This window comes from Orbicella franksi, chromosome 5, assembly GCF_964199315.1.
Source record: "Orbicella franksi chromosome 5, jaOrbFran1.1, whole genome shotgun sequence".
Taxonomy (NCBI): Eukaryota; Metazoa; Cnidaria; class Anthozoa; order Scleractinia; family Merulinidae; genus Orbicella; species Orbicella franksi.
In genome coordinates, this window is record NC_138149.1 from 13,982,284 (window position 1) to 14,004,949 (window position 22,666).

General features: G+C 38.8%; 1 protein-coding gene and 1 pseudogene across 1 annotated transcript; both read right to left on the reverse strand.

Annotated features, from left to right (window-relative positions):
• Nucleotides 1-1,334: 1,334 nt before the first annotated feature.
• Nucleotides 1,335-6,933, reverse strand: LOC145487783 (uncharacterized; annotated as a pseudogene).
• A 3,915-nt stretch (nt 6,934-10,848) lies between these two features.
• Nucleotides 10,849-19,907, reverse strand: LOC145486282 (uncharacterized). The gene is made up of 2 exons (XM_081464924.1): nt 18,194-19,907; nt 10,849-12,918 (listed from the first exon to the last, which is right to left on the reverse strand). The coding sequence occupies exons 1-2, from the start codon at nt 19,823-19,825 to the stop codon at nt 12,856-12,858; spliced, it is 1,695 nt and encodes a 564-aa protein (XP_081321050.1). The 5' UTR covers nt 19,826-19,907; the 3' UTR covers nt 10,849-12,855.
• Nucleotides 19,908-22,666: the final 2,759 nt, after the last annotated feature.

Here is a 22,666-nt window from a genome sequence, read left to right on the forward strand (position 1 = left end):
TTGTCTCGTGATGAAACGCGGGCTACTTTACAAAACTTCAAACGTGTTAGACATTTTAATCAACCACAGCATTAACATAAACAACATCTTTGGGGGGATGCTATGCCATAGCGCGCTTTACTTCAGAAATTGACTCTAATTTAGGATTCAGTGGCCGATCCAGACCTTTTTCCTCAGGGGGGGGGGGGAAGGGGGGGCGGTTTTGTTTTGCTTGCCCTGCCGGCTTTTCTTCCTTCTGTTATTTCTTTTTTTACCCAAAATAGGTAGGCCCAGATCCGCCACTGGGATTTCGTGGCATTTTTTCCTCCAACTTTAGGTGATCATCTTTTCCGTTTCCCTGCTCTTCTAACAGTAATTGCCAAAGACCTACCAGTTTAAGCTCGAAAATGCCAAGCGAAGTCACTGTCATCAGCAAAAAATCAAACAGTGGATAGTTTCACTATCGTCTCGTAAACGCCAAACGTTCATTGAACTTTTGGTTTTCAGGTATTCTGTTCTAAAAACGCTACGTAACATGCATGTTCTGGTGATCAAGTGCTCTGTCATTTCAGCCAATAATGATCAGATTAACAATAGTATTCACCTTTATTTGTTTATTTTTATTATTATTATTTATAGTTTATTTTATCGATACAAACATATTACAATATTGCAACAAATTACAAAAGTAGTGCAAAAAATAGAGGGGTGTTACAACTGATAATATTCTTAATGAAAAATAGTAGATAATGTTTACGATAATTAACATTACAACCAATATGTCTCTCTGGCTTTGTACAAGTGTATATAGCTGGGGGAAAGGGCAACATAGTCACGTCAAGTCATTTGTCTATTTCAAGCTGGATAATAAATTTGGATACGAATTCAGAAGTATCTTGTTTCTTTTGCATTGTTTTGTAAGCATAGTGGTACTGCTTTGCATATAACAGAAGAAGACGCAAATCCTTTGTCTGTTTATCAGAAAGATTGGTGTTTGGTGTTGGTAAATTGAGAAAGCATTGTAGCGAGGTTTAGCTGACATCAATTTGGTGTAAACTAATGAACCATTGAAGAGCCCCGTCACATAATTTCAAGAGAGATTGACAATCAAAGAATGCATGTTCAATAGAGTCATTTTCACCGCACAGAACACATTTGACACAGTCAGTTATTCCAAATCGTTTAAGTTCCTTATTAGTTACTATTCACCTGTTTGCTCTCTTGTGTTTCTTGAGAAAGAAATGTAATAAAAAATTCAATTCTTTACTTGTAGTGCCAACTTCGCTTAGCTAAAAAGCTACTTCGCAGGAGGCCCACTCTTAAAATAAAGCTATACATTATCAAATGAAAAGTAATTTTTTAGCCTATTGTTCAAGTACACTTCAGCATCATGTCCTAAAATAAGTCTGCTTTGCATTTCAGCGAATGTTTTACAATGATATATTTACTTAGGGTATTATTACAAATATTAACAGTCCGCTCCTTCAGCTCGTGCTATCGCGGTTTCTCTTTTTCTCAGCCCTGTTTTCTGATATAGTGGAGCTTCTTTTGCGATGACGATGATGATGCCGATGATGACGATGGTGATGATGATAATGACACGACTTCCGGTTCTTCTTATTAGAAGAGTTCCTGCCACTCTCAGCACTCCTACTGTGGCTGCGCTGAAAATGGTCAGTATTACTAACATGGGTACCCTGACGTTTTACCCCACCCTGCCCCTCTTGGGCACTACGCCACACCTCTTGCCCACCATCGCTGTCGGGACTATCAATGTTTGAATCTGATTTATCTTCTTTAAGGCAATGCCTGTTGCGTGGATTGAAATCTTTGCCACTCTCAGCATATTCTCTGTGCTTTTCAGCAAGTTTATCCAAGTCGTTTGATCTACCTGTATGACGTATTCTCTCCTCTTCAGTTAAAGACCTGCATTTTTTTATTATCTTCTTCATACTCACAGGTTATACTCCGTGAATTCCGATCTGCGCCGTTCGACTGCAATCTCGTCATTGTGCTCACTTCTTCTTCAAAGTTGCTTCTTTTTCTCTCAAAGCGAATAATCTTTTCATTTTCTTCCTGTCCTTCGCTATCACTGCTATTAGTCGACTGATATTTACCTCGCTTCTGGTTTGTCGTATTTCTGTCAATGTTATCGTTAGATGGCTTTGGATCACACGGTTTTCTAGCTTGTAGTTGATAATCAATAGAGGAAGTCTTTTTATCTCCTTCCCTTGGTTTTTCTTCAAAGGCTCGTATTGTTCTAGGTGTCGTCTCGTTGTCTTTGTCACTACTTTCACTTCTATTTCGTTCCCATAGCGTTTTGGTTGTCGTTAAACTGTCGTGTCTTTCACCATCACAAAATGTTCTTTGTAACAATTCTTGGTCCACCTGGGCCTGTACGCCATTACTTGTTTCAGGAGACATGGAGCGTACGCGTCTTCGAGGAGACTTTTATTTTCTCTTTGTAGAGACCTCGAGCTTCTTCGAGGAGACTTCGGCCTCCTTTGTCGAGTCTTCGAGGTTCTCCGTGGAGATTTCGATCTCCTCCGTAAACGGTACGACTGTTCTTTTGAAGACCTTGAACGTTTGTGTGGTGATGCCTAGCGCTTTTGTGGTGAATCTGAACGTTTTCTTTCAAACGATGCATGAGACTCTTCTGTGTGGAGCCCCGGGCAGGCCACGTGGAGATCTCGCGAGTCGTGGAGGAGATGTTGAGCGCCTTGGAAGAAAACGACGTCTCGTGTTGTTACGGGATTTGTTCGGAGGTGAGGATGGTGGGGGCCATACGATATCGCTGAAAGAATTAAGAAAATAAATTGTCACAGGGATGGCCTCCGTTAGGTCATTACAGACATTTGGGGTTTCCTTTTACAATATCAATCGATGAAGAAAAAAGTTGTGAGTTCCATTATTATCGATTGGCGATAGTTATCGGTGACGATTGATTCATCGATTGGTATCGATTGCTCTCGTAATTTATTTGTGTAATTTTACAAGTTACACTGATAAAATAATTGACAAAAGTTGTCTGTAATGGTTTTGTTGAGTTATTTTATCTGCATAGCTTGCGTATCTTTTACAATCATCAACAAAATAACTCTAACAGAAACAACTAACAGAAACATTTTAGGCTTTACGTCTTTCTTTGCTAGTTTACGACACTGGAAGAAGCTCAAACCAAAGTAGCGGTGTAAAACCCTCCAGTCTCATTGTAGCAGTGGCATTTATACGAAGCAAAATAAACAACAGAGTCAGTGTTCTAGTGATTTCAATTATTTGCATTAGGAAACAAACGTAAGAATAGATCTCGAAATAAGCCAGAAAGAAAACATAATCCAGGTAAAATTTTACACAATAACAAAGCCTTCTTTGAATAATCTGAAAAAATTTATATATAGTTAAATGGTTATTGTCGATTTTTTCAATCAATAACAATCGATATTCCTGAAGACAGGAATTATCGATTGTTAGCGATTTTTCTCAATCAATAGCAATCGATAAAAAATTTTCCCGTGAGTTCGATTGTCATGGAGTCACAGAGTCAGTGTTCTAGTGATTTCAATTATTTGCATTACGAAAAAACGTAAGAATAGATCTCGGAGTAAGCCAGAAAGAAAATATAATCCAGGTAAAATTTTTCACAATAACAAAGCCATCTTTGAATAGCCTGGGAAAATTTATATTTGGTTAAATGGTTATTGTCGATTTTTTCCAATCGATAGCAATCGATATTCCTGAAGACAGGAATTATCGATTGTTAGCGATTTTTCTCAATCAATAGCAATCGATAAAAAATTTTCCGGTGAGTTCGATTGTCATGGAGTCACAGAGTCAGTGTTCTAGTGATTTCAATTATTTGCATTACGAAAAAACGTAAGAATAGATCTCGGAGTAAGCCAGAAAGAAAATATAATCCAGGTAAAATTTTTCACAATAACAAAGCCATCTTTGAATAGCCTGGGAAAATTTATATTTGGTTAAATGGTTATTGTCGATTTTTCCAATCGATAGCAATCGATATTCCTGAAGACAGGAATTATCAATTGTTAGCGATTTTTCTCAAACAATAGCAATCGATAAAAAATTTTTCTGTGAGGTCGATTTTCATGGATTGCAGATATTAATCGATAGGAATCGGCGATTGATATCGATTGGATTGATTTATTTGAGATATCGATTTTTATCGATTGACTTCGTTTAGTAAAACAACTCTGTCGGACAGTTTTGGTACCTCGTTAAAGGACTTCGCACTCTGACATCAAAAATGAGCTTCTCCAGGTCACATGACACGTAAGTTAATGAATAACTAGCTCCTAAGTGTTAAAAAGTGGCGTGTGTTAATTACAAACATGATAACGTACTAATAAAGGGTTCGAGAAGCATGGAATTAAGTTTATCCTGTCCATTAGAAAGTTCTCCAGGAGACAAACCTCCGAAAACAGTGTTTTGAGATATTTTTTCCTCGTGAAAATGGGAAAAGGTTTATTAATATTGAAAAATATTAACTTTATTAACTGAATAACTGGAAGAGCATTTCAAAAATTGCAAATTTTAGAAGTTTACGACCTAGAAGATTTTTAAAAATTTGACAATATTCGGTTGAAACCCAATGGAGATGTCGTGTTTGAAATATTGGTGATCCGTCTGTTTGGTCGTTTTGAGAAATGAGGCTTAACGTTTTACTTGGGTTTCCAAAAGCCCAAAATTAGCCCTGTGAACGGGGTGGGGGGGGGGGGGAGGGAGGCTGCAGAGACAGGGGGAGGGGGTATATCCAGAAAGGTTTTACATAAATGTTCCATACCCGCGAATACGCACCGGTCATAGAGATGTTAACCAAGCATAAGAGACGTATAAGATGATACAGGAAACAATGTTCAGGGCCATGACGCATAAATACACATCTCTACAGCTTTCCTGTCAAGTATAATTAAAATGTACTGAGTTGATACTTTTGGATTGTAAACAGCCGTGGCTATAGGCGTTCGGCTATGTTAAAATATAGCTAGCAATGTGCAGATTTCTTAATTTAAGCGTAAATCAAGGAGCATTAGAGCAAAATTGTTTCAAAATACGTTTTGCAAAAATGTTTTTTAGAGAAAAATTTGTATCTGAAGATATGATACCCCCTGAGAAACTGCTGAGTTTTATTGACATACATATTTCTTTTATGCTGGACAAGACCGTTCAAATTTCCGAGACATTTTCTCATATACCAACTCCGATAGCGTTGAAAAATGGTGAGAAACCAGCAACTGCAAGGGACCGCAGACGATAAACGCTGCCAACGTAAGATATACAAGAGAAAAATAGTAACTTAGTCATAAAAGTAAGCATGTATTTGAGCCTAGTGGCGATAATCTTTAGCTTCGGTTTCATGACATGGAGGGACTAGGGGGTAATATTTCTTGTATTTCTACTCCCCCCTGAATGGGATGCTAGTCCATCGCAGGCATAAATTCGCCAGCACCCATTTATACACCTGGGCGCAGAGAACCATAGCATGGGTACGTTTAGAAACCATTTTCGACCTCAAATATATTTCAACTCATTTTGTTCATGGGCTTTCTGGTTAAGGTGGTCTTATACCTTTAAAAAAAAAATTAAAAAAATTGAAATGAATAGCGCTTTACAACAGGGTGTAATAATAATAAATATTTACAGGGATAAGGTAAAAAATATCTGCAAAGGTAAATGACTACTAAATTACAATGTATGGATAATGTCAAAAACAATAGTATATATTTATTATTCGGCAGCTGTTCACGACCATGCTCATGATGCCCAGCGCACTTCTTTTTCATACAATGGATTCGTTGCCGCAAAAGAGTACAGCTATGCAATATCGGTCTGCTACTAATGAAGAGAAACTTGCTGACGCTGTTTTTGAGTTTTTCATCACCAAGATTGAAAACATTCGTGTTGAACTACTTGCTATGAAAGGCGATCTGGGCGCTTTTTCTAATATTGATTCTTAAGCTACCTGCTCCTCGCGCTTTGATGCTTTTGATCCGGTCACTGATAAGGTCGTTTTGAAGTTGATCACTAGATCTACTCTGAAGGCATGCTAACTTGATCCATTAGCTCCTACCATTATGCGGGAATGTTATGCTACCCTTGTACCAGTTTTTACAAGGATAATTTAGGGCCTGCTTACAAGGAGAGAGGGTTACCCTAGCAAGCAGGTTACCCTAGCAAGCGGGTTACCCTAGCACTCACACATTTCCTCTTTGTTTCTTCGTCGTGTTTACAAGGCAGCTAGGGTTACCCGGGTAGGTGGGTTACCCTATCTGCGTGCTAGGGGTACGCTGGCAGGCGAGTTAACTTTTTCCCTTTTAAACACTCCAAGCAGCGTTAACCCACCTACCAGGGTTAACTTTCTAATTGTTTCTAGATCGGCCTTTGACTGTAACTGCGTATTAAGTTGTCCCGTGTTGTGGGGTTATCCTACCTGTGAAATTTTGCTTGTAAACCCGGGCTATCTTTTGCCCTCCAGCTGGGGTTAACCCGCTTGCTAGGGTAACCCAACTCCTTGAAAGCAGACCCTCACTTGTCTTTGTCATCCGGTCTTATGCTTAGGGATTTCAAGATTGCGATGTTGACATTGCCGTTGCTCAAGAAACAGCTAGGAACCGAATGCAGTTCCACAGATTTTCCCTAATTTTTGGCCAGTGTCAAATTTGAAGTTCCACAGTGTCAAAACTAATAGAAAAGTCTGTCTACGTGTAGCTGAACGACTATCGTACTGTTAATTATTTTATACGAGCCCTTAAAGTCAGGATTCAAGGCTTTTTATAGCACAAAGACTGCACCTGTTACTGTTATGAATGATGTTATGTTATCACCGGACAAGGTAGACAATGTCTTCCTTCTGTTATTAGACTTGTCAGCTGCATATGATACGGTGAACCACTCCCTCCTATTTTCCCGTTTAAAAAATTCCTTTGGCAATGGCATTACTGGGTCTGCGCTTCGGTGGCGGTTTCAATTGTACCTTGCTGACCGACCCCAGTTTGTCGTTACTATCGAAAATGCCCACTTCACAATGAGAGATCTGTCTGTGGGGATTCCACAAGGTTGTGTTCTGGGTCCTATATTATACCTATTATATACTTCACCACTCGCTGAGATCATAAAACTTTACGATCTTGACTATCATCTTTATGCTGATGATTCTTAGCTTTATGTTTCTTTTAAGTCAACGGACGTTGTAGAAGCAAAGTTGCGGGTCGAGAGCTGTGTGCCGGTGATACACTGTTGGATGAACTTAAACGAACTTAAATTTAACTATGATAAAACTGAGATTTTGTTGATCTCCTCTAGACATCGGATTTGTCCGCCCTTCGAGTGCTTTAGCATAGGAAATGGGACACTGTCTTCCACTACTTCAGCTAGAAGCTTACTGAGTTGTTTTTGATAGACACATGTTATTTTACGCTCAAGGCTCTGTGATATGTAAATCGTCGTTCTACCATCTGAGGAATTTGGCTAGGATAAGGAAATACCTTACAAGGAGTCATCAGCAATTGCAGTCCATGCATTTGTCACATCGAGACTCGACTATTGTAATTCCTTACTCTTTGCATGGTTGATCGATCTCCCAAGTGTCAGCTAAGGAAATTGCAGTATGTTCAGAACACAGCTGCTCGAATTGTATCCCAGGTTTAGCATATCACCCCGGTGTTGTTTGACCTTCATTGACTCCCAGTTCATTATCGTATAGTTTTTAAAATCTTGTTATTAGTGTTTAAGTGTACAGATGGTATGTCCCCAGCCTATCTATCTAATTTGTTACATTATCGTACTCACTCAAGATCAATGCGCTCTGTTACTAATATGCTTCTAGATCAGCCCAGCTCATTTACTAAGACTTACGGAGAAAGAGCGTTCTCTGTATTTGCCCCGAGACTTTGGAATAATTTACCCTTAGCTTTGCGCAGATAAAATTCGATTGATAGTTTTAAGAGGGACCTTAAGATCTATCTTTTTACAGAATTTGTAAATATAGTCGTTCTTTGTTTTGTAAGTATGGTCATTTTCAGCTATTTTTAGGTATTATTATTTTATTATTTTTACTTTGGTTATTTTTTACTTGTTTGTATATTTTTTCTAAGTTTGTAAAGCGCCATGAACTTAGGATATGTGCGCTATATAAATACGATTAATATATAGATTTAGCCAAGCGTAAAAGCGGGCCGGTTTGTTCAAAGCCCGATTAAGCTAACCCAGGATCGATAAGCGAGTATTTTGATTTGAGTTCTTTAACTTTGCAGTGAGATTTTCTGTTCATACAAGTGAATATATGGAATATCATATATTTGAACTGCGGAGAAAGATATGAAGACATGATTGATCATCAAAGTTATAAACACAACTTAAGCAGTTGTGAAATTAAAGCCTGAAAAAAATTCAGGCCTGAACGGGATTCAAACCCATGACCTCTGCGATACCGGTGCAGTGCTCTACCAACTGAGCTATCAAGCCAACTGGGAGCTGGTCGCATTGTGAGTTCGTAATATACACGTGGGTTATATTACGAACTCACCATATCAACTCACAAGGTGTGGTGCTGCCCACTGGAAAGATCGACCACCTGATAGCAGGTTAATAACTTCCGGTGTCCGAGTAAATTGGCCAAAGTAAACATAACTAGCATAATAAAAACCCTGACGCGAGATAAGATGTGAATACAGAATTGGTGATGTTGTATCTACACCTATCAGTAGTGAAACATTTTTAATGCTTTAGCTATTTTTTATCAGATTTTCAGTGAAGACTGCATTTCCAATAATGTAGCCTCAATTTACTGAAGCCGTGGAGCTTTCCTTCAGCAGGGTTCAGTGTAACTCTTTAACTGGTTCAAGTTTGTTCCCATCAGTTTCTTCACAGCGCATTTACGTTATTTCTCACAAAGGCGCATCGGTCGACTGATCAAAACTACCACATTAACGACCGGCTATGTTAAAATATAGTTACCAATGTGCAGATTTCTTAATTTAAACGTACATCAAGGAGCATTAAAGCAAAATCGTTTCAAAATACCTTTGAAAAAATGTTTTTTAAAGACAAATTTGTATCTGAAGATATGATACCCCCCGGAGAAACCGGTGAGTTTTATCGACATACATATTTCCTTTTTACTGGACAAGACCGTACAAATTTTCGAGACTTTCTAACTTATACCAACTCCGATAGCGTTGAAAAATAGTAACTTAGTCATAAATGTAGCGCAAATCCTGGGTTTTAATGGAATGGAAGGACAAGGGGGTAATATTTGTAGTATTCTACTCCCCCCCCCCCCCCCCCTGGATGTCATGCTAGTCCATCGCAGGCATAAATTCGCCCGTGCTCATTTATAAACCTGGGTACAGAAAACCGTAGTATGGGTACGTTTAGAAACCATTTTCGACCTCAAATGTATTTCAATTCATTTTGTTCATTGGCTATCTGGTTAAGGTGGTCTTATACCTTCAAAAAACAAAAATTAAAATCAATAGCGCTTTACAACAGGTATAATAATAATACATATTTTCAGGGATAAGGTAAAAATATCTGCAAAGATAAACAACTGCTAAATTACGATGTATGGATAATGTCAAAAACAATAGTATTTTAAATGCGGGATAATCTGAAAATCTAATGAATAATGCATGGCATACTATGTGAGAGCACATCGCACAGGTGTGGTGCTGCCCACTGGAAAGACCGACCACCTGACAGCAGCTCGTTAACATATTAACTTCCCGTGTCCGAGTAAATTGGTTAAAGTAAACATAACTAGTGCGACGCGAGATAAGATGTGAATACAAAATTGGTGATGTTGTATCTACACCTATCTATAGTAAATAATTTAATGCTTTATCTATTTTTCTTTATCAGATTTTCAGTGAAGACTGTATTTCCAGTAATGTAGCCTCAATTTGTCGAAACCGTAAAGGTTTCCTTCAGCAGAGTTCGGACGAAGGTTTGGGCGAAAACTGCAAAATAACAACACAAAAAGGGTGACTGACATGGTGGCAGAGCAATTGATTTAATGGTTCTTCCGTTTAACCAACAGACTACTTATTTCACAAATCAAGGTCTGCCGTTTTAAGATTATTTATCTTGAACGTCTCATTGTCTCACGTGAAGCCTGCGTCACACAGAGCACGTTCCTCTAGGACCAAAAATTTACATTTCAAAAGGCGCCATTGAATTACTTGAGCTCACTTGATACGGGGATTCCCCTTGTTCACTCATGTGACGTAAAGATCACAGGACAAGTCAGTTTGTCTGCTGATTGTAGCGTGAGCGAAGGATGTGTTCCCTATCGTGGGAAACCCTCTTAAATTAGCTCGCATTACAAAATTCCCACAAAATTGACTTCACTTGAATGACCCGATTTGTTTAACTATAGACGGTCATCTGCATCAGGCCGGAAATTACGATTAATTGTCAAAAAGACTGGTTGATTTACGCGTGTGCTGCCGTGACATTTGCCTCGCGTAGCATTGTAGATTCCGGGAAACTGGGAACACTTTTCCAAGAACTGGATGCTATAAGCTGTATTGGTCTAATATTTGTTTTCACAGAAGCTTAAAGAATTCATGTTCTTGACCATTTTGCCTTGCTTTCAAAGCAAACAACTCAACCAGAATTTACGTTAATTGTATTCATAAATGAAGAAATTAAGCAAAATAAGACTGGACAACAGGAATGAAACTTATCCGTTGTGATCCTCAATAACCAACTAAACAATCCATGAAAAAGAATACATAAAATTCATACATTTGATCTACGTTGTAAAGACTTACAAGAAAGAGCATCGCATTTAAATACACAACTTAAGTAGTGCTGTGATAAAGGCTAATTAAAAAGGCATTCGTCAGCTGAATTTATCCAGCCCTCAAGCTGGCTCTATTTAATGTGCAGCTAATTTATCAGGTCAGGCTACTTTCAGGTTTCAAGCTGGCTTTATTCAGCCCTCAGGCAAATGTATCTAAGTTGATGCAATCTTATTCCTCGCTACTATAAGTAAAGTACTCTTTTCAGTGTAATTCGATTTACATCGAAGTTGAAGTTACGAAGAATAAACGTGTGAAGTCCAAGTTCTCTGATTGTGTTTATTTCCAGTTGTAGCAGATCCGACGTTACTTTGGAACCCGTGACAAGTTCCTCTCCCACAGCAAGCGCGTGGGGTTGCTCTGGCTAATTTCTGAGTCGAGTTAATTTCCTAGTTGGGGGAACAGGCGTCGGGAACCCGGGAGAATTGGGGGCGGGAGAAAGGAGAGGAAAGGGCCGGAAACGGGACAGAAATGGGCGGGAAGAGGGAGTTCTAAGAAGGCGGAAATTATTTATTAAGTGTTAAAATATTTTAAAAAGAAGAACTCAACATGTTATTTTGCTTACATTTAACCTATTTTGAAACTTCTGGGCCGACGGAAAAACGAAAATGCGCCCTTGCGCTAAAAAAGCTGAGGCCTACTTCCGGTAAAATTGGAAACCCTTTTACAGTGGTTACGTCATAGGTCATGAAATGTTGTTGCTTAAGCTGTCAGAAGACGCGAGTAAGAGGAGCAAGGCTGAAAACAAAGGAAAAAAGGAAAAGAAAACCCCTAAGGATTGCGCAGCTAAATGACTAGGATGTGTTTTGAGTCTCCTTATTTCCAGGGGACGGAAGCAAAACGGACGAGGGCGGGAGTCGGGAGATAGAGGAACGCGAAGGGGAGGTTCTGACCCCCTGTCTCCCTCACTTCCTAGAGTCAAGCACAGTAGTTTCCAGCCAGTTAGGTCTCTCGACGCCCATTTCCCCCATTTAGACTTTAGATCGACAAAACCCGTTGTCACACGTTAATTAAAACATACTCGTAACCATTGTCATGGTTTTTGGAGGCAATAAAGCACTGTGTTCCTCGAAATTGGTAAAACTTGGCAAATAATGCAAAAACTGACATTCCGTCTCGTCGCGGGATTTTATGCCCGCGGGACCCTATACCCGTATTTCTATGTTTGACTACCAGTGATAAACTATGTCACCTTTGAATCCGATCTCTATTAAACATTTCCATTGAATAACAAGAGTAACCAAGCGCTTACAAAATGGACGTCCTGTTCTGAAAAGCCGTCCAGGCTTCTTTCCGCCATCCTTGTTTCGCACAAGGAGGCAACCTTCCAAATGTGGGGGTGAGAGTGGATTCATTTGAAAAGTACAGAACTCAAACGAGTTTTATCAACTCATTGTTCATACGTTTTGTGTTAAACGCAATTAGGAAATTTAAAATAGTCACGGAAAGATAATGTTTCATAAAAACTGAAAGATAACGCTGCCTTTACCATTGCCTTTAACGATGCCCCTCCCCCCCCCCCCCCCCCAACTGGCCTGTGATAGTGAGCTCTCTACCCTGGGGCAGCACATTTGTGGGGCAAAGTAAAAAAAGATTATTTGTTGGAAAAATTGTTAAATAATTTTAGCACCCCCTTTTATTTTCAGTGTTCTGAACTGATTCCAAGATGTTCTGAAAATTGTTTTGGGTTCAGGCTGAGAAAATTTGGAGATCAATTTGGGACTGTGGATCATTTCGGGTCCGATTTTGGGATCAGGCCATCCCCATAAAATGTTACCTTTCCTATCATCCGTCTGACCCTGTTTATTTTGAAAAAGTAAAAGAAAACATATTCCAGATATAATTTGTGACAAGCATAATTTTACTTTTGATTTAATTTACATACTCTGTTTTAAATACAAAAAAAACATGTGTTCAAGACTTTATTTTGAATATGAATCTTTTATAACTAATTTTCTAAGCCTGTACATTAAATCGGAAATGTTTGTGGTCGTCGTTCCATCTCTCTCTCAGCATTGCATACTTGGAAATAAAGGTTTTATTAAACAGCATTGTGTCACTGACTCAGGCTTCCTTGGCCAATTTTCTTTTCTTTTATTTTGCCCGTCCGAACAACCCACTAAAAAGGAAAGGAGATGGGAAACCAAACATTTTATGGGGATGGATTCACTTCTGAAGCTTTGCAGTATGACAGTTTTCCATTATCTTTAAACAGGTTCAAGAACATTGAAGAAAAAAAAAACACGGGATTGAGTTACCCCCACCCCTAGGGGTGTATTTACACATTAATTTTAAAACTCAAACACACTAGAGTTCATACATGGTTCAGACAAAGCTGTCTACACTTTCAATTTCTTACAGCAATGAAAACATCAATCAGGTAAAAACACAGCTACCTACTATGAGCCAAAATGAGTCCTGAATGATGTGTGAATCACTTGCCCATGCAGACGACAGAAGGGAGTTGGAGGGGGGGGGGTAGCTATGATAAAATAATTTATAACACTAGTGAAGACTTGAAACTTAGGGGATAACTAAACACTACATTTTATTGCAGCGACAAAAATACAAGAAACATGCATCATACACAACAATACAAATGAAATATTTACAATTGATGGTCAAACTGATTAACAAAATAGGGGGACTGTAATCACACAATCTCACAGTTCCCTATCTTGAGGAGCTCAAAAGATGGGGAAGGGGAGGCAGGGGCACAGAGAGAATTAGGATAGGTCAATCCTTGATCCAATTATGAGGACGACGCAAAGGGGAGCCCAGGCCCCCTCCCCTAGACCTACCATGGCTTGCTATCATTGACTTGCTATGCACATTACTAGTTAATAATTACTCCTCCAAGCACAAGGGCATTATTGGGAGAAAATTACCCCAGGCCTTTCTGGACCAGACTACGGGTATTCTCTCTTTCACTTAGTCCATCACGCGTGACTGTAACAAAACCCTTGAGGAAAAAATGGCCACGCAAAATCCTGACAGAAAGATGTGCTCCTTTCACAAACTTCTCACCCCCAGAATTTTGTGCATCAATTCTTTCCTCAAGGTTTTCTTTCACATCACACACCAGGGACTGAGCAAAGGAGTGATTGCTCATAGTCTATTTCTGGGCTGCACAAGGGCCACATTTTCCAAGTAAAATCCTCAGAGAGTGAGAAACAATATGGCTCATGATAATATTTGCGGTTTATTTTTTGGCAGGTGGCAGGGCATTAGGGAACATTGCTCGTAATGCCCTTAGCCATAATAAGAAAATCTGGCCCCAACTATTATCCAGTCACAGTGTGTGTTATATTGTACACCCTCTAGCATTATACAAGCATTATATTATAATATTAAGTGTTCTCTGATTGGATAACTAAACTACATACAATCATGTATTCTACATAATTCAGTACCTTGTTTTATGCAGTCTATTTACTAATTACCAGTAATATGATTATCTATAGTATATAAAAATATTCATTCCAGTAAAAATGAGTAATGCCTATCTTCAGGTTACAGTATATCTCAAAAAAATCTCATTTCTTTACATGGTGTAGTTAGCTAAATTAGACAGAATCTCAGGAATGTAATTTATGAGTGCTTACAAGTCAGCTGCACTACATGAAAAATTGAACTGTTCTTTTAATAGAATGAGAAAATGTAGTCTCACAGAAACATATCATATTTACAAATATGCTGTACTTATAAAACAGGTGGCACACTCTAAATTTAGGAGGTTTTGCAAACCATAAGCTTGACAAGAAGTTAAATGAACAGTTTTCTGCATGTGTGTAATGCATACTGACACAACTCTTGGCTGTATTCTGCTAAACAACAATTCACACACCCGCTAATTGTCTGACAACTCTCACCATTCTCCAATTTGAGAGAAAAGCTCTCATTGAAATGTTAACCCTGCTCTACAGACGCTGATTATCTGTGCACTGTATATTTCCTTTAGTCATGATTATGTCCTCATCATACCCTGTTAAAACAAGCCACCCTTCTACAGGGAAGTGAGTTTTTATAAGTTATAAGGTGGCATAATAGCATGACATGTTCAACAATGTTGTTCTTCCTGTGTTTAACCATTACTGGCAGACATTTGACTTAATAAATGAGCAAAAAGTTTCTTAACTTTGAACCAGTTACAGTTAAGACCAAAAAACAGTGTTCTTTGGTTTTCAAATTTTATGGAATAATAATAATAAAAAATAGCATCTATTGTGAAATCCTGGACACCTGGATAATTAATATCACAGGATATCAGGAAGGCACACAAGACAAGTGACTGGCTGATTGTTAATTTGTTTATGGTAAAGGTAAGAATCGTAAGAGTGTCTACAAAGGGTATTATTCACGCCCCTTCAAACGGTTTCAACATTTGACCAACATTCATTCAACAAAAGTTGAACAGATGTTGGGCTAATGTTGGATGCAAAAACAAAATCATTTGGAGGCCGTTCTACAATGTCAACATTGCGCCAACAAAGGAACCAACACTTTGAGAAATTCGATTGTGAGGAACTAAGGACTAGAAACCAGACTTTCTCTTCCAGATTAAACAAAACTTTTGTGGCCTGATGTCAGCATGCATGTGCTCTACAATTGTTGAATGGAATGTTCAAACTGCTTCAACATCATTCAACATTTTCCAGAACAGAGAAAAAGTTGAGTCGATGTTGAATAAAAGTTTAAATCGCTTTAAGTTTGATTCAAAACACTTCTGACAAGCTTTCAACATTTTTTATGCTTTCAACAATGTTGGATGGCCTGTTCAAACGCGCCCGACATTTGGTTCAACAAAGTGTTGACTGCGTGTTGAGGCAAATGTTGAAACCTTTCAAATGGGCCTTTAGAAACCAATCCAGGAAAGTACTTAATACACTCTACAGTTTAGACAAAGTTTAAAGTGCACCTAGCCCCCATTTGCTTCATGCGGCTTAAAAAGTACAGGTCCAAACAATACGAATTTCAATCGATCAAGACCATCTAGCTCTCCATTCCTGATTCGCAGCTCGTCTACAAAGAAGTCTTTCCCATCGTTGCTTGAAGCATTGCAAATTGCTCTCAAAGCCTTTTAAATTGCTATAAAAGAAGGTTGTCATGATTGACGAAAGTTAAGAGTCTTCCCAATCAAAAAATAACCCTGACTCCAACAACAAAAAAACATTTTTTTTTTGCAACAAACTTTGGACGTTTAGTCCCTAAATATGTTGGAATGCCTAATTTGTTTTCCATTTTCTTAAGGAAATAGTCAGAGGATTGACTGAGGTGCTATCCCGTTTGGTTCCTGGATATAGGTCATCAGTATACCCCACCCCAGACTTCCTACATGCCGTCATGTAACAATTCAAGCATGATTTCCAAAAGGCACTGCAGTTCCATGATTCAACCCAATGCAAAATGTTTTTTGCAGAAATGATTCGAATGACAAGTAGTTTCATTTAAGCAAATAGCCATTTTTGGGGTTAGGTGCACTTTAAGTTGCACAGTATATAACATAAATCATACTGGCATAATTGTGTTATAACATAACTTTTCTTATGCATCAGTCAATTTCACTAGTGGTATTATTTGCAAAAAAGAAAAAAAAATTAAAAAATGGCAAATTCTCCAGATTGGGGACAATTAATAAGTGGGTCCAATGCCCTAGGATAAGGGGGAGAGCAAGAACAAAGGTAAATACCCTGCACCCAGGCTCATCTGGAAAATAACACTGCTCAAAATTTGATAAATCATATCAAACGGTTCTGTTCACATGTGTGTTTATTCTTCCACTGGTCAGAACATTGAAGATTTGGGTTTGTTTGTTTGTTTTTTTTATTTAGAAAACAGCACAAAGAAAGTACACACACTGATTGGTTTAAGGTGGTCGAACACAGTTTTCACTTGCGCTTTTGCTGATGCAATTCAGCGCGTGCACAAGGATTGCGAAAAACAAACATGCCATCAATAGAGCGATCATTTTATTTACTCAACACCCACAGTATCTGTGCTATTTTTCTCTATAATTGAACGCAACGTATTGATGGCTTTAGTCTTTTATTACAAAGATATGTTAGAAAAGGTAACGATGCAAAGAACCCAGCAATTTTCAGCTTTTTCTTTCTTACCAAAAGAACCCAGTTAAATGCAGTGCATGCGTAATAAGTCAAAAAATTGCGATTGAATGAAAATTGCACTCTCGGAAATACCCCTATTTCTCGAGAATCACTCATTAGAATTTCATGAAATTTGGCACGAAAATACTTTAGGAAATAAGTAACTGGAGTATTGAAAATAACTGAACTTTAACAAAGGAAATTCTAGATATTCCAGTGAACAATCAACAAGGGATAATTAAAGATCTCTCCGTTAAATTATTAGCAAAATGGTGTTAACTTGTGAGAATCGTTACAAACTTGTTGCATGCAAATTATAAAGAAAATCTAATGACTAGATTTTCTGCAAATAAACAAAACGGATTTTAAAGGTCTGTTTATATTTATTCATGTTGCCATGGCAATGGCACATACATCAGCTTAACCATCAAGAAAACAATTAAGTTTGTGTTGTTACACTGTAACTAGCTTGCTGTCATTTTTGACGACCGAGGGATCAAGGGTTTTAGAGAAAAGGTGAATGAAACATAGGTATCAAAAACTGTGTTCAGCCACCTTAACATTGTGTTTCTGGAACTCTATAGAAACAGAACTAGCACAAGCTGTTGACAGAATGATATCGCAAACAAAGAAAATTTACATTTTGATGATAAAAGTAGACAAGTTGTTTTCTTTTTTTGTCACAGAATTTTCCATAAGAAATAGCAAAAATGTTTTCTGTGTTTTTATTGAGTTTTGGTATAAATCTGTCTGTTGTAGATAGTGAGTAGCCTAGCAGTGTAAGGTTGTTAACAAACTGGCGGGTGCTTTTTTACATTCTTTATGTGTCTGTGAAGAGGATTTAGATAAAATTTTGAATGACTAGGATTAAGACACGAGCAGAATGCCTGGCTATTGCCCAGGAGGAAGATAGACACTGCTGTAATTGACTGATCGATTGTTAATCTATAAATTTACTTCAGTTTTAATTGCATGACAGAAAAACGCTGGCTGTGATGCCTCTAAAGTAAATTGAACTGCTGCTAAAATTCATTAGGATCACTTTCCCTAGCTAATGCTTATATTTTAGATCCAATTTAGGGAAACTACAAAATACAGGGCCACTTATTTACATTTCATTGAATCATAAAAGTGCCTATTGTATTATGCTTCTTTCTGACACGTGTAAACGAGGTGGTCCTAAGAGGCCCTGCATTCTGTAGCTAATTTCCTTTCTTTTAATACACAAGAAAATGTTCAGTTACAGCCTCATAATATCATATTACTTTTAATGTTTTATATAACAAGTACCTTGTGTTTGCGATCGGTATCCGTCAGAAGCACAGCAATTCGTCCATCCATGGTCACTGTCATTACACTAATGAAGACAATTCGTTCTTCATGGATTTGAGTGCTGCGCACAAAGTCGCCATCTTTGGTGAATATTTCCACATGCAGGAGACCAGGGACGAATAGGTTTCCTTCCATACCAGCGATGACGACATGTTCACTCCCCCGGTGAAATGCAATTCGTGGATACCAATAACGTCCTTGGAGTTCAAACTTGTTCAAATGGACGGCGTCTTCACTGAATATGTGAACACAGGAATCATCCCGCTCCACTACCATAACACGGCCATCATTAGCAGCAGTGATATCCCACGCATACTTCAATGTTCCTTCTCCAAAAGGACGAACAAACAATCCATCAGTATCGTACACAGCCACACTAAAGTCGCTCAGTACCAGTACTTGACTGTTGGTGACTGTCAGTCTGCCCCAGTCCTCTCCCCTCACAGGAAACTTGTGATGCAGGTCAGCGGTGTTGCTAAATTCATAAACAACAAATCCCTTAAATGCAGTCTCCTTCCAGTATTTGACCAGTACATAGATGTTGTCCTGGTTGTCTGTGGCTACATCAGCAATATATAACTTTGTTTCAACGTCATCATTAGGGACGCTGAAATGTTTTATGAACTGACCACTAGGGTCAAATATCTTTACGTCATTTGCATGCTCTCCAACAATGAATTGTCCGCTGGAGTTTGTAGCGATTCCACGCGGGTTCTTCAGCTTGTGCTCCTCTTCCCCCTCCTGACCAAATGACCATGGTGTAACACAACAGTGTTCCATACCCTGTTTACGCAGAACTTTAGCTAATCGTCTGTCATGCAATGGATCAACTTTGCCTTCTCCGATATCAACAGCAGGGCACATCCAGAGAGATACGTCTTTCCCGACTGTTTGCGTTACATCGTAGATGACACGATTCACGTGACAGACACTGGAAATGATCTTTCCGCGTTCATCTTTACCAACCAAACCCCTTACTGCCTGAATGCCTTTCTTGAGCTGAACATCAAAACTATTCTGAACTGCTGACAAAGAGTTTAGTTCTTCAACGCACACTCTACATGGTGCTAGTGCGTCCTCGGGATTGTCTACTGTCTCTAGTATTGTCGCCATAACTCGATACTGCATTGCTAGAATGCGGTCTGGTGTTGCAAGAGCTTCATTGTTGAAGGCTTCTGATGCTTTTTCTCGGGCGTGTTTAAATCTTTCCTTTGCACTGGAGAGCTTTCTTTTAGCTGATTCATCTAAGCCAGTAAGATCCAACATTGTCATCTCTTCAGCGAGAGTAAATGCTTCAGCACAAGCTGCTTGTGCAGTTGCCGCCCTGTCTTCGTTCCTGATTCTTGCCTTATTAAACACTTCATAGAGTAGCACAATTCCTTCTTTAAAGGAGCTAATACTTGCTCCCAAATCTTTTCTTGATAATCCATCCAACTTAGACTTGATATCGTCGATTTCACGGACGATCAATCCACGAAATTTTTGATCCGTTATATCGCCATCTTTCAGTTTCTCCGCTGCCTTATCTCTGCCTTTATTTACAAGCAAACCAATAGTGGCCTTGAATACCGCTGTAACGATCGAAGACATGTTAAAGTTTGAAGTAAAGATCTCAGAAACTGTTGCGTTTTCAGTAAAAATGATCTTGTTATGACGTCGCGTCGCAATTATTAGAAAATATGATTCCAAAAACTGCGGGTCAGCATCGGTGCCGTGAAATAAAATATCTACTGTACTCGATACAGACTGGACTCCACATAATGTGGACTGAAGAGCTCATGGCTTGTTTGTTTATTTGTTTGTTTGCTTGTTTAAAAAATCCTAATATTCATCGAAAGCAACAGTCCAGTAAAAGCCAGTTAAGAGAAGTTAGAATAGAAATTTCAAACATTTTTATTCCATTTTAACTCTACAGTATGGGGCCCAGTTCTCGGCCACAAAAAACGTAAACTTGTATTTCTTACCTTGGAATAGCTGTAAGGACTTAAAATTTCACGGATAACTAGCTTCAGCATTCCGTTTACACATGTAGAGCTATCGACTGCTCAACGCTGTTTTCTCCCGAATAATAACGAAAATGGAGGCTTCGTTCGTGGGCCCAGTTATCGACCAGCGGGCCCAGTTCTCGGCCACAAAAGAGTGCATGGGATTCCTCAGAATAAAGAACGCTTTATTACCATTTTTTTGTTGTTAAATCACTTATAAGGCTTGTGTTTTGATATTTCGATCACAAATTATCCTTAAAGAGCACTGTCAGTCATGTTAGAAAAGGAAGTTTTTTTGCACACCTAGTTTTTCTCTTAAGTGCAGTGAAGCGAGGCTAAAAAGAGTTGGGTATTTAAAACGGGGTTAAGTCAGAGCTCATAGTTTTCAGCATGCCACCCCATTACAGCTTTATTTTTACAACTGACTTGACACGAATACTCCACACAAAAATATGAGCGCTTTTAGTGTTGAAGGCGAGCAGGGTGGCCGAGAATAGGCAAATACGCAAAAGTACTAAGGAAATATTGAGGAGTGAATTTAGGTCAAAGAATTAAACACGCCAGGAAAAGTTTATATTTAACAGATAGCTTTATCACTCTACATTCTTTATGCCAAGAATTGGCTCATTTGGGCTTTCTAGACGGACAAAATATAAACTTGAATTAAACCATGTAATTCGAGTAGCCGTAAACAAACACGTTTTCTGGGAAACCAAATTCACCTACCTTCCCGTCACCTCGACGTGCTCACAGTGGCGCGAAAAATAAACGCTGAACAAAAAGTGGCCGAGAACTGGGCCCCACACTGTACCGCATGACATTGGCTTTTTAACGACATAACGAATGTTTGATTGTACGTCTCTTTTTTTTTATTAGAAAGCTATGCGTTGGGTAGCCTCACAGCACAGTCATTATATTTATAGAAGCGAAAGATTATTTCATTGCATTCTGGTACAAAACATCCTGCCCTTAACAATTATTTGGACAGCCTAAAGTCATCAGTAATCTACTAATGAGTTTATCTTACAACCACTATCTTATTGCACGAGGTTTCATCTGATATGTTTTGACATTTTTCAAAATTCGTTTTCAACATTAGTATTAAAGTTAAAATGGATTCTTGTCCATGCCTTCCATTTTGATTGGATAACGTTGAATGCAGTCCACATTTTGTGCAGTTCAGTCCTGTCCAGTTCTCTTCTTTGCACCGCGTTCGTCACATGTCACAAAGACCAATCTGTGTTCAAGTGATGATTGACAGGGGGGCATTGGGTATCACTGTTTGAGTCAATAAACAGGAAATATGATGATAGGGAAATGTCACCTCTCTAATCGGAAATCGCTGTAATGCAGACACATCTCTAAGGCTGACACGGCTGTCTTGCTGGTCCCAGCTGAATTTCAGTTGTTTCTCTGTGCGTGTGCTCTCTTTAATGAGAACACCTCTCTGAAGAAGATAGCAAGATACCAACGAATTCCATACTCCGACGTTTCGTGTTGTTTCTGTTCTGTCCCTCGTTTTTTGTTTTAAATTCTAGAGATCAAGATAGCTGAAATTGACAACATGCCAATAATATCAGTTGCACTTTTGTAGCGCGCCATGCATGGATTTGCTCTCGTGACAACATAAATCATAACTGAAATAAACGAAGCTACAAGATTTGAATTGCGCTTCTAACAAAACATCAAAAAATGTATCCAGACCTTTTAAAACCTGCTCATTTTTGGCGTCCAGATCTTTAATGATGACTAGACAATTTGTGTTTATCCACGATATGAAAGAAGTTACAAATAAACACAAACTGTTCACTCATAGTTCAGTAATGAATGTTTTCATTCCTTGGGTTCCTTCACGTATTTCCTGAGAAGTGACACGTTTCACAGCTTTTCAGAGGTCAAAGCTCACAGAGCTTTTGATTATCGCCAAAACAAACAATAGTTCGTATAGTGTGATCGTCCGGGTGAGTGTAGTTCCGAAAAGAACTGTTGTTGGTGACTGACGTTTCGACAACCTGAGCGGAAGTCATCTTCAGAGTCAAGTGAATAGTGTTTGTCAGTGGATGATGTTATAAGTCTGGTCCGTTGAAAGTGATTGGTCAACATAGCCATGATGGTATTGGCTGAAAGACTCGTGTAAAGTTTGTCATCAGTCATTGGTGGGTTTCGATCCGCCTATTGTTAGTCAAACAGGTCGATTTTTGGTCCGTGTATTGTTAAGTCGGTCTGTTAGAAGTCCGTTTGTCGGTTTCGTTTCCGTCATGGATGAGTCGTTTGTAAGGCGCCGGTAGTTGTTGACATCTGTTTAGAGGCGTTTGTTCTAGGTTAGTGTACCAGCTTTCCAGAGTCAGTCGTTGAAAATAGTTTGTACTGTAGGTTAAGCACTGAGCAGAGTCCCACTCAAAGTTGTGGTTTGTCAGTTGATGATGTACAGCAATGTAATTGTTGG

Coding starts and splice junctions, on each gene's coding strand:
- LOC145486282 (XM_081464924.1), bottom strand. CDS start 19,825: ATGTCTTCGATCGTTACAGCGGTATTCAAGGCCACTATTGGTTTGCTT. Junction 12,919..18,193: donor ATACCGATCGCAAACACAAG/GTACTTGTTATA, acceptor TTTCCTTTTTAG/TGGGTTGTTCGGACGGGCAA.